The sequence below is a fragment of the Callithrix jacchus genome, chromosome 5 (genome assembly GCF_049354715.1).
Source record: "Callithrix jacchus isolate 240 chromosome 5, calJac240_pri, whole genome shotgun sequence".
Lineage (NCBI taxonomy): Eukaryota > Metazoa > Chordata > Mammalia > Primates > Cebidae > Callithrix > Callithrix jacchus.
The window spans coordinates 46,421,491-46,438,311 of record NC_133506.1 but is presented as its reverse complement, the minus strand read 5'-3'; the positions used below and the strand labels follow the sequence as shown (position 1 = coordinate 46,438,311).

General features: G+C 39.6%; 1 protein-coding gene across 5 annotated transcripts in view; it reads left to right on the top strand.

Annotated features, from left to right (window-relative positions):
* Positions 1-15,235, top strand: part of ADNP (activity dependent neuroprotector homeobox) — a 39,350-nt gene extending 24,115 nt beyond the window's left edge. For 4 of the 5 annotated variants that reach the window (XM_035298921.3, XM_035298920.3, XM_054255466.2 and 1 more), the window contains 3 exons: positions 2,974-3,086; positions 4,860-4,952; positions 11,066-15,235. In XM_035298921.3, coding sequence (XP_035154812.1) covers positions 2,979-3,086; positions 4,860-4,952; positions 11,066-14,176 — 3,312 coding nt within the window. In that variant the 5' untranslated portion in view covers positions 2,974-2,978 and the 3' untranslated portion in view covers positions 14,177-15,235. Of the gene's footprint in view, positions 1-2,967; positions 3,087-4,859; positions 4,953-11,065 lie in introns of all 5 variants that reach the window. The other variant, XM_078371989.1, reaches the window with a different exon arrangement.
* The last annotated feature ends 1,586 nt before the right edge of the window (positions 15,236-16,821 follow it).

Sequence of the window (16,821 nt, the reverse complement as noted above, 5' to 3'; positions counted from 1 at the left end):
TGAGGCTGCAGTAAGCTATGATTGTACCACTACACTCCAGCCTGCATGAAAAGTGGAACCCTGGCCGGGTGCGGTGGCTCTTGCCTGTAATTCCAGCACTTTGGGAGGCCCAAGCAAGTAGATCACCTGAGGTCAGGAGTTTGAGACCAGCCTGGCTAACATGGTGAAACCCCGTCTCTACTAAAAATACAAAAATCAGTGGGATGTGGTGGCACACACCTTGTAATCCCAGCTACTTGGGATGCTGAGGAAAGAGAATTGCTAGAACCTGGGAGGCAGAGGTTGCAGTGAGTCGAGATTGCGCCATTGCACTTCAGCCTGGGCAACAAGAGTGAAACTCGATCAAAAAAAAAAAATGGAACTCTGTCTCAAGAAAAAATACAGATTATTCCTAGTTGCTAAAGCCTACAGCAAAATAACATTTTTTGATATAGCATTTCCCAATAAGCAGTGTCACTGCTTTATTTATAAGCCTTTTAAATTTAACATAGTTAAGTAAACCCAACACCAACTCTGTGGCTGAAATACCGCTTTTAATAAATTACAAGTTGCTTACAACTGAGTTCCCTTACAGGCATACTCACTTTTTCAGAAAAAAATACCTACCAGGCAGTGTGAGATGTTTCATCTTAATGTCTTAAACTGACTTTTAAAGGCACTTAGGAGAATGGGATTTTCTTTACCCCAAGCTGCAGCTTAATTTTTATTTTATGTTTTCTATAGACTAATGACCTCAGTGGTGGCTGCATTTCCAAATCTTTGTCTTTGTTTTGCTGAGATTGTTGAGTCACTCCTCCAGGAGGCAGGGAAACCAGTAATGGCTGGCTTCTGGACACATCTCTTATGAAGTGTGAAGCAGGGTTAACTGAGAAAGTTCCCAGATAACTGAATTTTGGCACATAGTCTATGAAATGAATAGAGAAACAAGATGTCTCTTCCCAGTCTTAGGTGTCTGTGGGCATCCATCTTAATACCCAGTTTCTTCAGCATTAACCTGTAACACTTTTCTGTATTTCTGAAATATATTTCTAGTATGTGCGTCTCTCTAAAAAAGACTTGGTTTGTAGTAACTGTTTTAAAGGAAGCAACTGATGAAAAATTTTCTGGTTTTAAGCCACCACATAAAGATGGTTTCAAACCATCTTTATGTGGTGGCTTAAATCATTCAGTGATAAAATTTGGACCAAAAAAATTGATTTGGTCTTAATTTGTATCAGAGTAGACTTCTAAATCTGCAGTTGGCTTCACAATATGTAAACTACTAGCATGGCAGAGGGCAGGGGACACTTCATAGCGAACAGCAGTTCGAACGTCTTGAGTATGATAAGGTTGAGAAGGTTTTTCGAAATACTTTTCTCTTTTGGCCCCAATTAAACTTTGGTACTTGATAGAGAATATTTTGAGAATTCTAAGTTAGGGTAACATACCCAGTTTCAAATTTTCTGGGAGTTACAGTTTGATTTTGGTAGATTTCACTTTTTATTTTTGATTTTTTATATCAAATTTGATTATATCAAAATCAATTGACATTGATTTTGGATTAAAATAATAAATGAGGCAACATTTTATATTTGGATTAGTTGCAGTTTACAGATGATATTGGTATTACTGAGTAACAGCCTTATTAATTAGACCACTGGATTTGCATATATTAATTTTCCATTCTTGGTGCTTTGCCTTTTGTTTTTGCTGTTTTTGGTTTTAGAACTACTTTATATCCTGTAAAATTGGGTTAGATTTGGATTAAATTGACAAATTTTTACCGTATTATAGAAAGCATTTATGATCACATTAGAAACCATACGTATTCTCAACTGCCCAAGTTTTACTGATTTTATTTTCTCATTAAAGACAAACTTTTGTTTTTAAGGAACTTGGGAAAGTTGATATAAATAGCTGATTTAATGTATTAAGTCATTCAAATAATTTTTCAGTTTTCTTACACACATACAGGCTTTTCATGATTTCAAAGGATCCTCCTTAAAGTCTCTTAACAGTTGCCATTTGTGAGTGCCTTTGCCCAGGTATGTTGCAGACGGGTGAACTGGGCATGTTTTGGTCGAGTCACATATCTTTACTGTCTTTAATTTGGGCAGTATACAGAAACTGTAAAGTTTTTGTTTTTGTTTTTTAAGAATACCATAGCAGTAGGCAGGACAGTTTCAATTCAACAAAACCCACTCTACCCTGGCACTCAAAACTGTGTAATGATGATGAAATGGTAAGCACTTTTCTGTTTTCAGAGGTTTAACATCAAAAGGAGAAAAGCACTAACCCTTGATTTAAAACTAATTGGTTGCTATTATTTCTCTAATTCTCAACTATAAGTTCATCGCTGAACTGTTTTAAGTCTAATCATAATTATGCCACATTAGACTCATAGTCAAAATGTCCTGTTAAAAACTAGGAAGATCAGAGAGTACTTATTTTGCCTGCCTACTTTAAGTATTTAAAACATTGTAGATATGTGCCTGGCTCAGTAGCTCACGCCTATAATGCCAGCACTTTGGGAGGTCAGGGGAAGAGGATGACTTGAGTCCAGGAGTTCGTGACCAGCTTGGGCAACATAGTGAGATCTAGTCACTCCAAAAAATTTTTGAAAATTAGTTGGGCATGGTGGCGCACTCCTGGAGTCCCATCCTCTTGGGAAGCTGAGGTGAGAGGATCACTTGAGCCCAGAAGGTTGAGGCTATGGTGAACCATGAGTGCACTGCACTCCAGCCTAGGCAACAGAGCAAGACTCTGTCTTAAAAAATGAAGATGGATGGATGGATGGATGGATGGATGGATGGATGGATGGAGCGAGCTATATGCACATGTAAGCGTGTGTGTGTGTGTTTACACACTAGATAAGGATATCTATGCACCTTTTTTGTCAGATGGGTAGGGTTTATGATCCTGTCATCAGTGGAATTAGTAAATATTACAAGTTGTACGTGTTTTGACTTTGACTTAAATTTTTTTTTCCAATAGAAACTATGTTCCAACTTCCTGTCAACAATCTTGGCAGTTTAAGAAAAGCCCGGAAAACTGTGAAAAAAATACTTAGTGACATTGGGTTGGAATACTGTAAAGAACATATAGAAGTAAGTAGCATGTCATTTTTAAATTTTAACATGACTCAGCTTCTGATCCATTACTTTGTGTCAGTGGCCAAGATGGTCAATTCTTAGATGTGATTCTGAATTTCAGCCACAGCAGTAGCTTCACGAAAGCATTCTCAGTAGCATAACTTGTGCCCTTCTCCCTAAAATGGTCTTTTTCATTTTTGCATCCTGAAGCAAAAGGCTACCATTGAGGACTTCAGCATGTCAGGCAATTGTACTAGGTGCTGTCAAGTTGTCTGTACATTTATTTCTTAAAACAACCATGGAGGCTGGAGGCAGTGTAGGAATTCTTATATGCACTTTACAGATGAAGAACAAATAAATAGGCCCAGCCTTGCAGCTGAGAAAGTAGCAGTGTCTGTGGGACTCAAAGCCTGTTCTCATTCTGATAATGCCTGAATGTTCTGGTTGACCTTCTTCTAATTGTTGAGGCATGTTGTGTGGGTGCTTGTTGTCTCTTTCCTTAGGATTTGAGCATTTGTTGCCCCTTTTGACCCATCATAGACTATTATTTTCCCCCTTGTGTAACAGTTTGGGCTTTATGAACTGTTTTTCAAGCTGTTTTATTCTGTGAGCTTTATCACAGCCCTGTGAGATAGCATGCAGTGGTCTCCTCCTTTTCCACATCTCACTGTTCTAGGTCTTATGGTTTATTGGTCAAAGTCCCGGATTGAAAAGAAAAGTTTGAAGCTGTTTCCCCTCCTAACCTTTAAGTTCTAGCCGGCTAGAGACCATAGCTACCCTGTTTATCCATTTGTCCCCAGCACCTAGCACAGTGTTTTGCACGTAATAGATGGTCAGTAGCTGTTTGAATGGAATTGGAAGTAAAAAAGCAAATTCATTCATGCAACAGATTTTCTTATTTTGAGTTCCACTAATGCTTGAAGAGTGTATCTTGGAAACTGAAGCTGCTCAAAAGTCGACTTCTCTAGTTATGTTCCAGGTGTGGAAGTAGCCTTTCTCCAAACCCAAAGTTCAGGTAGATCTGCCCAAATGAAACAGTTCATTCACTTTGCACTCTGTGGGATCATCTTACAGAAATAATTAATGCCAGCATCACAGTATGTTTTCTGTCATGCATTTGATTTGTTCCTCCTATGATTATTTATGTGTGTACTTCGTTTTCCACCTTGAACTGTGAACCTTTCAGGAACAAGTGGGATTTTACCCTAAGACTTTTAATCTTCCTGGTCTGGAGGGAAGTGGGCCATTAAATTTTTACATTAGAGTATAAATTTAACATCATATGGCTTAACTTTCTTTGAATAGCTTTCTTTCTGCCTCTTTGGGTTTCAAATTCTGAGTTTTCGTTCTGATGTGATATCCTGCCCTCCCCCCTTAAAATTTTTTTTTTTTCTTTTTTGCACAGAACCAGAAATTATATCTGCAGGGCTATAAGCAAACATTGCTATTTTAAACGCCATTCCAGTACTATAACCGATGAGTTACAGTACTCTAATGAAAAGTGCTTTGATATTAGTGTGTGGCTGAATTTTTTACTGAATTAGAACTTCAGCAGTTTCCTTGGAAACCTGGCCGACCATCAGGAGAGTGGTTGGTTGATATAAAATGTAGACTGTAACTTCCATATGTCTTTTTATATTTAAGAGCCTTATCACTCCTAGTTTAAGTCCTTGATGGGGTTGGTTTTCCTGTCCTCCCTCCATCTTAGTTAGAAGTCGAATTTATATGTAAGGTTGGGTTAGCATTTATATCGCTATGTTTTCGTAAACTTCTTTCACTGTTTTCTAGGATTTTAAACAATTTGAACCTAACGACTTTTATTTGAAAAACACTACATGGGAGGATGTAGGACTGTGGGACCCTTCACTTACGAAAAACCAGGTGAGTGGCACAGGAGACTTCCTCAAATGGCAGCATGCTGTACTCCCTTTTCAGTTCTAGGCCTTTTATAGCGATGATGCAGTGATTGTAGGCAACAACCTAATGTGGAAAGTGTCAAAATTGCATTTCATATGTTCCTGAGCAGTGGGAAGACTAAGAAAAACTTTTTGTTTTTGTCAGTAGACTGAAACTTTAGGGTTAAGAAGAAAGGGACATTTTGTTACTTATGAAGCCTGCTGTATACCAGCATTTCCCCCAGAGCACTCTGGCTCTTCTTTCTTTCTGCGTCCTCTGTGTTTCTGTGTCTGTGTTGCCATTCTTGTTTTTACTACACAGAAAAAGACCAGACCCTTCCTTACATTAAGCTTTTTTTAGATCTCTGTGTTGATGGCATCCAACTTCTATGGGAGGCCTGGGAAGGACGTCCTCTGTCGGACAGCAGTGACAGAGATAAAACTTAACTTTTTGCATATTGGCATTATAAACAATATTAGTCAGCAGTGCCAGCAAATATCAATACATGATGATGTCATATACATAGAGGGAGGAGGAGTGATTCTCATTCTACATTAATGATCTGTTCATCTATTGAAACATACTCTTCAGGGTATTAGTACTTCCAAACTTCACCTCAAAAATTTGACTTCTTTTTTTTTTTTATACCCTAGGCAAAGGTACTAGCCAGCAGTCTTAGAATGAGAATGCTTTCCAGTGGGACACATCGTCTATTTAATTCAGTTTTATCAATCTGAAAGCCTCATAGCTGAATACTAAAGAGTTGAGCTTTGAGGAGAAGCAGAGTATTTCATCTTAGTTCAAACCAGTATCTGAAACAAAGTTGGTTTCTAGGGAGAAAAGATCATCTCTTGCCAAGCATATGTCCGTTAATCTATCATCATCAAAGGACTGACGAGATGAGTGTTAACAATCCTAATTCTGAAAGTTACTCTTTGGTATTGGTATAGTCCATAATGTATTATTGGCTTTTAAATGCCACACCCTCCACACAGTCTTTAGGACATTTTATTTAACTTCTTGATTTGAATCAGAGCAGCTGTTAACTTCATTAACTGTTTTGAAGTGTTCTTGGTTGAGAAAGAGCAGCATGGCTTATAGAAGAAAGCCAACTTTTGAAATTAGTCGTTTTTTGATCAGCACTGAATCTGATACTACACTGTACTTTAATCAGAGGAAAAAAATGGAAATTTGCCTTTTTTCTATGAAAATTTCTCCATAATGGGGAAAGGAATAAAAGGGTATAGCTTTATCTATTAAAATTGTCTAATTGTGCTAAAATATTCTGGCCCTGAATTTTACTGCAGTCATGTACCACGTAACGACATTTTGGTCAGTGATGGACTTCATCTGCAACAGTGATCCCGTAAGATTATAATTGAGCTGAAAAACCTCTATTACCTAATGACATCATAGCACAACATACACGTCTGTAGTGATGCTAGTGTAAACACCCCTGTGTTGCCAGTCATATAGAAGTATGAACAGTTATTTATAGCACATAATACCACACATGATGCATTGCTTAATGATGGGATGCATTCTGAGAACTTCCTTGTTAGGTGATTTCATTGTTGTACAAACTTCATAAAGGGTACTTAAACAGACCTAGGTGGTATAGCCTACTGTACACCTGGGCTATATGGTATGACCTGTTGCTCCTTGGCTGCAAACCTGTACGGCATATTACTATACTGACTACTCTAAGAGTGATTAATACAGTGGTATTTGTGTTTCTAAACATAATGATACATAGAAAATGTACAGTAAAAATACAGTATCAAAGATAAAAATTGGTACATCTGTATAGGGCACCTGTGGGACTGGAAGTTGCTGAGTGGTGAGTGACTATGAAGGAATGTACTGTACACCACTGTAGACTTTAAACACACTTAGGCTACATACATTTATTTTACAAACTTTAAAATTTTTAACTTTTGAATCTTTTATAATACTTAAAACACAAACACACTGTACAGCTATACAAAAATATTTTGTCCTTATATACTTACAAGCTTTTTTCTAGTCTTAAGCCTTTTTTTTTTTTTTTTTTTAACTTTTAAACTGTTAAAAACTAAGACACAGAGACAAAATTAGCCTAGGCCTACACAGGGTCCAGATCAGTGGTATCACCATTGCCACCTTGTCCCACTGGAAGGTTTTCAGGAGTAGTAACAGACATGGAGCCATCATCTCCTATGATGGAGTGCCTTCTGGATACTTTTCTGAAGGGACGTGCCTGAGGCTGTTTTAGAGTTAACATTGTTTTTAAAAAAATAAGTAGAAGTGCTTATTTTTTAATAATCACTTATTTTTAATAATCACTCCAATAATGATTAAAAGCTCATTACCAAAATCCTTGCATACTCAAGTCCCACCGTTGGCCCTGAAGAACCTGCATATACCAAAAGTTCGCCATCTGTATAGGAGGTTTTAGCATCCTGAGAATATTGTATCGCTCATCTGAATTTGTTTGGAAAAAATGCACATATAAGCAGTTCAAACCCATGTTGATGGGTCAACTATACAGTAAATACTAGGTGACAGAAATTTTTCAGCCCCATTATAATCTTAGGGGAACATAGTCGTATATGCAGTCCATACTGCGTCAGCACATGACTACTTGGTATGATAATTAAAAACTACATTACCGGTTTATTTGCTATATATACTTTTATTAATTTAGAATGTACTACTTAATAAAAAAGTTCACTTTAAAACAGTGTTTCATGGTGAACTGGTAGCAACCTCATATATTTCATGTTTACTGTATCTTTTGATTGCATCATTTTCTCTTGTACTGGTTTAATCTCATGGTATTTTGTTCATCATGGCCCCTTGGCATACAAAATCCGTAATGTTGCCAGTCAGAGGCCATGTTGAGTGATTGACCTGGAAACTAATGATTAAGGACTACAAAGGTGGAAAATCAGTGATGGTTAATTATTGCCAGTCAGGCATGTCTTATTCTACCATAGCTACAATCTTGAAGAACAAGAAAAAAGTGACAAGCTCTTAAAGCATCTGCTTCATTGAAGGCAATGAGACTAACAAAAATTCAAGAAGGGCCTTTACCAGACACAGAGAAGTTTCTGATGACCCGGCTTGAAGACCAGACACAGGTACAAATGGTGCTGTGTACCTCTCAGCACCATGATGATCACAGTCAAAGCAAAAAGTTTGTTTGCAGTGTTGAAAGAAAAGGCTGGACCTGGCTGTGATGTTGAATTTATTGCTAGTTCTGGGTGGTTTAAACAATTCAAGAATCATTACTCATTACATATTGGGAAAGTGGTGAGTCTGTGAGTGCTGATGTGAAGGCAGCTGAAGAATTTTGGGAAGCTGTAGATAAGCTGAGTCTGGAGGAAGATGACTTGCCAGAGCAAATTTTCAACATGGATGAATCCTTTTTATTCTGGAAACAGATATGCTTAAAAGGACTTTGATCCATAAGGAGGCCAAAGCAATGCAAGATTTCAAGGCTTTTAAGGACGGATGACAGTCTTGTTCGGGGACAATGTTGCAGGCTGCAAATTGAAACCCTTTGTGATTTGGCGCAGTGAGAACCCTAGGGGCTTCAGGCATTATCAGTACATATACGCACTTGGCCAGTGCACTGTAGGAGCCATATGAAGTCATGGGTGACTCTTCCAAGATGACCTCCTGAATTGAGAGGTAGTATTGAGAGAATAACATACGCTTTAAGCTTTTGCTTATTGTCAGTAATAAGCAAACACCTCCTTTAATTGGTGTTTTCATCCCAATATCAAACACCACCTCTTAGATCCAACTGATGGAGTTAGAGAAGCTTTTAAGGCCTTCTAGCTGAGAAAGTCCTTTGCCCTGTCGTCATAGCTGAGGAGGACACTGAGAAGATTCTGATGTAATTCTGGAAGGATTACAATATTTGTGACTGCATTGAGAATCTTCTTGGGCTTAGGGTAATGTCAGCAGGGAGTGTATGCCTGACATCTAAAAGAATACACTCGAGGTTTCTCCATGACTTCAGAGGATTTGCATAAATCACAAAGTCTGTGGTTGAAATGGCAAACAACTTTAACCTGGGTGTGGATGAGGATGACTTTAGAGGATCTCCTAGAGGTAGTTCCTGAGGAATTAACCGGTGAGGAGCTGTGGGAATTGGTACAAGAATGCATAGCTGAAGAGGAAAGAGAAAAGGAAACTGCAGGAAAAGCAAAAGAAGAACCCCCAAGAAAATGTACAGTGAAGGATTTAGCAGAAGCTTTTGCAGACCTCAGCAAGCATCTTAAGAAGTTTGAAAACGTGGATCTCAATTTCAAATTGTGTTCATTAATAGAGAAGAATGTTCATGGTTCGTTATCTGCATATAAGCAAATCTGTGATGAAAAAAGGAAACAAAGCACCATGGACTTACTTCTGATCAGTGTGGTACCTCCGGAAGAAGAGCCTCAGGCTCAGGCAGGTCCTTCCGCAGTTATCCAGAAGAAGGCATTGTTATCATGGGAGATGACAGTTGTCATGCTAACGTGTGTTAATGTTCCTGAAGACCCTCTAGTGGGACAAGATATGAAGGTGAAAGATAGTGATGTTCTTGATCCTGACTCTGTAGGCCTAGACTAAGGTATGCATTTGTGTCTTCATTTTTAACAAAAAGTTTTTTAAATTTTAATAAAAAAAAGATTATAGAATAGGTATATAAAGATAGCAAATGTTTTTGTACAGTCCTACAGTGTGTTTGTGTTTTGGTTTTTGGTGTTTAACTCTGTTGCCCAGGCTAGAGTGCTGTAGCACGATCTTGGCTCACTGTAACCTCCGCCTCCTGGGTTTAAGTGATTGTCCTGCCTCAGCCTCCTGAGTAGCTGGGATTATAGGTGCCTGCCACCACACCCAGCTATTTTTTTGCATTTTCAGTGAAGCCAGGGTTTCACCATGTTGGTCAGGCTGGTCTCAAACTCTTGACTTCAGGTGTTCTACCCACCTGGGCCTTCCAAAGTGCTGGGATTACAGGCATGACCCCCCGCACCCGGCCAACTGTGTTTGTATTTTAAGGTAAGTATTACTACAAAAGAGTCAATAAGCCAAAAATTTAAAAGCATATAAATTTAGAGCAAGCTGAAGTTCATTTGATATGGAAGAAAAAATACTTTCTTAGGGCTGGGCACGGAGGATTGCTTGAGCCCAGGAGTTCAAGGCCAGCTTGGGCAACAGAGTGAGACCCTGTCTCAACAAAATTTACTCAGGTATGGTGGCAGACTCCTGTAAGTCTCCAGGACTGAGCTGGAGGTAGGAGGATCCTGTGAGCTCAAGAGGTTGAGGCTGCAGTGAGCTGTGATTGTACCATTGTACTCCAGCCTGAGCAACAGTGAGGAAAAAAAACTTTTTTTTTTTTTTTTTTTTTTTTTTTTTAGTAAGTTTGTGTAGCTAAGTGTTCATAAAGTCTACAGTATTGTACAGTAGTATCCCAGGCTTTCATATTTACTGCCTCCCCCAGAGCAACTTCCAGTCCTGCTAGCTTTGTTCATGGTGAGTGCCCTGTATAGTATAGTTTACTAGTTATGTTGTATTTTTACTATACCTTTTCTGTGCTTAGCTATGTTTAAAAACACAAATATTTACCATCGTGCTAATCATTGCCTAGGGTATTCAATACAGAGATACTATACAGGTTTGTAACTTAAGAGCAATAGGCTATGCCATGTAGCCTAGATATGTAGTAGGTTGTACCATCTAGGTCTGTGCGAATACACTCTAGGGTTTCACACCATGATGTATATTTCGGAATGTATTTCTGTGGTTTAGCAACACGTGACTGTATGGTAAACCTGAAGTCTTTAGTGATTTCCTTCATTTAGGTTTTTCTTGTCATTTCTAGCTGCAAAATGTTTATCTTGAAGTCATTAGTCTTTGGCTAAAATGTGACTTAACTTAGCATTGACTTTTTACTTTACACTCAAAAATACGCTAGCTTTGAGTTTTTTCTGTTTTATAAAGTTACTCTACAAAAAAAAAAAAACCAGACCAAAATCAGTGCATTATTAAGAATGGGTGGCATCTGGAATCTGTTAACTGCTTATCTGAAGTGGCATTCTAATTCTAGTTGTGTTTGTTTACTTTAGGACTATCGGACAAAACCTTTCTGCTGCAGCGCTTGTCCATTTTCCTCGAAATTCTTCTCTGCCTACAAAAGTCATTTCCGAAATGTCCATAGTGAAGACTTTGAAAATAGGATTCTCCTTAATTGCCCCTACTGTACCTTCAATGCAGACAAAAAGACTTTGGAAACACACATTAAAATATTTCATGCTCCAAACGCCAGCGCACCAAGTAGCAGCCTCAGCACTTTCAAAGATAAAAACAAAAATGATGGCCTTAAACCTAAGCAGGCTGACAGTGTAGAGCAAGCTGTTTATTACTGTAAGAAGTGCACTTACCGAGATCCTCTTTATGAAATAGTTAGGAAGCACATTTACAGGGAACATTTTCAGCACGTGGCAGCACCTTACATAGCAAAGGCAGGAGAAAAATCACTTAATGGCGCAGTCCCCTTAGGCTCAAATGCCCGAGAAGAGAGCAGTATTCACTGCAAGCGATGCCTTTTCATGCCAAAGTCCTATGAGGCTTTGGTACAGCATGTCATCGAAGACCACGAACGTATTGGCTATCAGGTCACTGCCATGATTGGTCACACAAATGTAGTGGTTCCCCGATCCAAACCCTTGATGCTAATTGCTCCCAAACCTCAAGACAAGAAGAGTATGGGACTTCCACCAAGAATTGGTTCCCTTGCTTCTGGAAATGTCCGGTCTTTACCATCACAGCAGATGGTGAATCGACTCTCAATACCAAAGCCTAACTTAAATTCTACCGGAGTCAACATGATGTCCAATGTTCACCTACAGCAGAACAACTATGGAGTCAAATCTGTAGGCCAGGGTTACAGTGTTGGTCAGTCAATGAGACTGGGTCTAGGGGGCAATGCACCAGTTTCCATTCCTCAACAATCTCAGTCTGTCAAGCAGTTACTTCCAAGTGGAAATGGAAGGTCTTATGGGCTTGGGTCAGAGCAGAGGTCCCAGGCACCAGCAAGATACTCCCTGCAGTCTGCCAATGCCTCTTCTCTCTCATCGGGCCAGTTAAAGTCTCCTTCCCTCTCCCAGTCGCAGGCATCCAGAGTGTTAGGTCAGTCCAGTTCCAAACCTACTGCAGCTGCCACAGGCCCTCCCCCAGGTAACACTTCCTCAACTCAAAAGTGGAAAATATGTACAATCTGTAATGAGCTGTTTCCTGAAAATGTCTATAGTGTGCACTTCGAAAAAGAACATAAAGCTGAGAAAGTCCCAGCAGTAGCCAACTACATTATGAAAATACACAATTTTACTAGCAAATGCCTGTACTGTAATCGCTATTTGCCCACAGATACCCTGCTCAACCATATGTTAATTCATGGTCTGTCTTGTCCATACTGCCGTTCAACTTTCAATGATGTGGAAAAGATGGCCGCACACATGCGGATGGTTCACATTGATGAAGAGATGGGACCTAAAACAGATTCTACTTTGAGTTTTGATTTGACATTGCAGCAGGGCAGTCACACTAACATCCATCTCCTGGTAACCACGTACAACCTGAGAGATGCCCCAGCTGAATCTGTTGCTTACCATGCCCAAAATAACCCTCCAGTTCCTCCAAAGCCACAGCCAAAAGTTCAGGAAAAGGCAGATATCCCTGTTAAAAGTTCACCTCAAGCTGCAGTGCCCTATAAAAAAGATGTTGGGAAAACCCTTTGTCCTCTTTGCTTTTCAATCCTAAAAGGACCCATATCAGATGCACTTGCACATCACCTACGAGAGAGGCACCAGGTTATTCAGACAGTTCATCCAGTTGAGAAAAAGCTCACCTACAAATGTATCCATTGCCTTGGTGTGTATACCAGCAACATGACCGCCTCGACTATCACTCTGCATCTAGTTCACTGCAGGGGAGTTGGAAAGACCCAAAACGGCCAGGATAAGACAAATGCACCCTCTCGGCTTAATCAGTCTCCTAGCCTGGCACCTGTGAAGCGCACTTACGAGCAAATGGAATTTCCCTTACTGAAAAAACGGAAGTTAGATGATGATAGTGATTCACCCAGCTTCTTTGAAGAGAAGCCTGAAGAGCCTGTCGTTTTAGCTTTAGACCCCAAGGGTCATGAAGATGATTCCTATGAAGCCAGGAAAAGCTTTCTAACAAAGTATTTTAACAAGCAACCCTATCCCACCAGGAGAGAAATTGAGAAGCTAGCAGCCAGTTTATGGTTATGGAAGAGTGACATTGCTTCCCATTTTAGTAACAAAAGGAAGAAATGTGTTCGTGATTGCGAAAAGTACAAGCCTGGTGTGTTGCTGGGGTTTAACATGAAAGAATTAAATAAAGTCAAGCATGAGATGGATTTTGATGCTGAGTGGCTATTTGAAAATCATGATGAGAAGGATTCCAGAGTCAATGCTAGTAAGACTGCTGACAAAAAGCTTCACCTTGGGAAAGAAGATGACAGTTCCTCAGACAGTTTTGAAAATTTGGAAGAAGAATCCAATGAAAGTGGTAGCCCTTTTGAACCTGTTTTTGAAGTTGAGCCTAAAATCCCTAATGATAACCCAGAGGAACATGTACTAAAGGTAATTCCTGAGGATGCTTTAGAATCTGAAGAGAAGCTAGACCAAAAAGAGGAGGATGGTTCAAAATACGAAACTCTTCATTTGACTGAGGAACCAACCAAACTAATGCACAACGCTTCTGATAGTGAGGTTGACCAAGACGATGTTGTTGAGTGGAAAGACGGTGCTTCTCCATCTGAGAGCGGGCCTGGGTCCCAACAAGTGTCAGACTTTGAGGACAATACCTGTGAAATGAAACCAGGAACCTGGTCTGACGAGTCTTCCCAAAGTGAAGATGCAAGGAGCAGTAAGCCAGCTGCCAAAAAAAAGGCTACCATGCAAGGTGACAGAGAGCAGTTGAAATGGAAGAATAGTTCCTATGGAAAAGTTGAAGGGTTTTGGTCCAAGGACCAGTCACAGTGGAAGAATGCATCTGAGAATGATGAGCGCTTATCTAACCCCCAGATTGAGTGGCAGAATAGCACAATTGACAGTGAGGATGGGGAACAGTTTGACAACATGACTGATGGAGTAGCTGAGCCGATGCATGGCAGCTTAGCCGGAGTTAAACTGAGCAGCCAACAGGCCTGAGTGCCAGGTTCCCTGGCATCAGTGACATGCTGCAGCCTAGAACTCTAATCTCCATTCAGTGTGATTGCAAAGCTGTCTTCTAACTGGTACTGCCTTGTGAGTACTGGTTGGACTGTGGGACATGTGGCCACTGAGTTCCAGTGGTTATTTCTAAGTCTATGACACGATAGGCTGATCTTGCTTCAGAACCTTCTCTGACAGACACAGTAACTAAATGTGAAAACCAATAAGCTGGTGGCTCATGAATACACATGAGGAAAAGCAGAGGTTTATTTTATCTGCCTTTTCAACATTTCTTTCCCTCTGTAAAATGATTGGTCTGATGTCTTTGAGAAGCGTTAACCTAATTCACATGGTAGTATAGGGCCAGCGTAAAAGCTACCAGTCTAATGTGTATAGTAGACTTTGGGAAAAGCGATTTTTTTTCATGTATTCATTCTGAATAGTTGAAATGTATATTTGTACAGTCTTTTAGACCTATCCAAGTGATGCTCATGATACTGTTACTGTGTGCCCATCATAGATTTCTTTTTTTAGTGTTGACCTTGCTGTGTAATAAACGCTGTATCTAGTTTACCTAGCAAAAGCTCAAAACTGCGCTAGTATGGACTTTTGGACAGACTTAGTTTTTGCACATAACCTTGTACAATCTTGCAACAGAGGCCAGCCACGTAAGATATATATCTGGACTCTTGTATTATAGGATTTTTCTTGTTCTGAATATCCTTGACATTTACAGCTGTCAAAAACAAAAACTGGTATTTCAGATGTTTTCTGAAATCTTTTAAGCTAAAATCACATGCAAGAATTGACTTTGCGGCTACTAATTTTGACACCTTTTAGATCTGTATAAAAGTGTGTTGTGTTGAAGCAGCAAACCAATGAGTGCTGCATTTTGGATATTTAGTTTTATCTTTAGTTAAACACCATCCTGGTGTATTCATTTATACCATCTAATATATGACACACTGTTGTAGTATGTATAATTTTGTGATCTTTATTTCCCTTTGTATTCATTTTAAGCATCTAAATAAATTGCTGTATTGTGCTTAATGTAAATATTTGCTTTATTACACGACAGTCCTGTGTGTCCATTATATCTTGTGCCATAACTCTTTCATCACAGATGGCAGCCACAGTCACAGAGGAAACTTGTGGAAAACTCAGATCTGTCATCTGCATAAAGAATGCTTTCTCTTGAGGCACCTGGTACAAAATGTGTTTTATGGTTTTTTTCCTTTTAACTGAAAAGTAAACATCCTTGAGTTTTTCAGTTCACCTTTTGTTAAGGAGCAGAGCCTGCATATATATGTAAATGTCTCAGTGACTTTTAAAAAAAAAGTATGTAAACAGGGATTGACATTAATTTGAAAGCAGAATTTTAATAGCCTGGTGGGGTTTTTTTCTTCTAGATGAAGTGAGTGTTCATTTTCACCTTAACAATGGGAACAGCTGTAGTGCAGGCAGCTCTGCCTCTGTTGCCACTCTTGGCCATCTTGCTATTAAGGGAAAGGCTTTGAAAAGTACACACTTAGAGGGCTGTCAAGATGGAAGGAGCTGGTATTTTTACTGTGCGTAATTTCCCAAGAGCAACTTGGACTAAAAAGTGGAAAGTTACAAGGAAGCAGAATTAGGCCAACATTTCCAGCAGTTAGTTGATGGGATGCTCCAATCCATGAGGAGGCTGGTCAGTCATCTCTCAAGGATACTGACCTAAAGAAGTCTGAAGTGGCTGATGTCCTTAACTTCTGAGTCCCTTTCCAAAAGACTTGCTAATGCTGTTATTAGAGAGTAGAGATTTGACCAGCCTCTCCCTAAAATGTTACGCTTCTTAACAGTGCAAGAACAGAACCTTTACGGAATTCAGGGCTGGAACGGAGCTATGTTAAATCTGTTATACAGGTAGATTATAAATTCTACATGCACCAGCCAAAATTTAGGACAGGATGTCCCCACAGATTACCAAATCAGAAATACCAGCTGAATTTAGGCCAGCTCACATTTGGAAATTACCTTCCCTGGTTAACGAGTGGGAAGAACTTAGCTTGAGCTTCTGAGTTCTACGTGGAGGACTAGTGAGACTTGCACAGAAAGCACAAGGCTCAGGGTCCAGGTCCCAGATGGATATTGGAACAGAGACATATAAGTGTGTTCTCTCATTAAGGTGGTGGGAGTATGCCTTTTGGCATTCAGAAAAGGGCTTAGCCACCCTTAAGAGTTGGAAATAAAGATTCCCAACTGGAAATGTCGCAGAATCCCTAAAAGTGTCTCAATAAAAGCCATTTTAAAAGAATATTGTTGCTGTTTGCTTTCCAAATAATCTGGAGATCACTTAACATCAGGCTATGGCAATGTTTCACCTCCTAGAGGATGCTTATAAATGTAGGCTGAACAATTCTAACATGAGAAAATCAGAGTATCCTAGAGTGGTTTTTTTCCCAAAGTATCCTAGAGTGGTTTTTTTGTTTTGTTTGTTTTTTTGTGGGGGAGTCTGGGGAGGGGTGGTTGTTGGCCCTCTGAGTTTTCTTGGAATGAGTTCCATAGACCAGCTAGGTAGGGCTGTGGTTTCTCTCCCTGTTCATCACATGGAGCATTTTCTCATCGTAGCTTTGGTGCCTTGTCATTGTGCAGTATAGGGAGAGAAG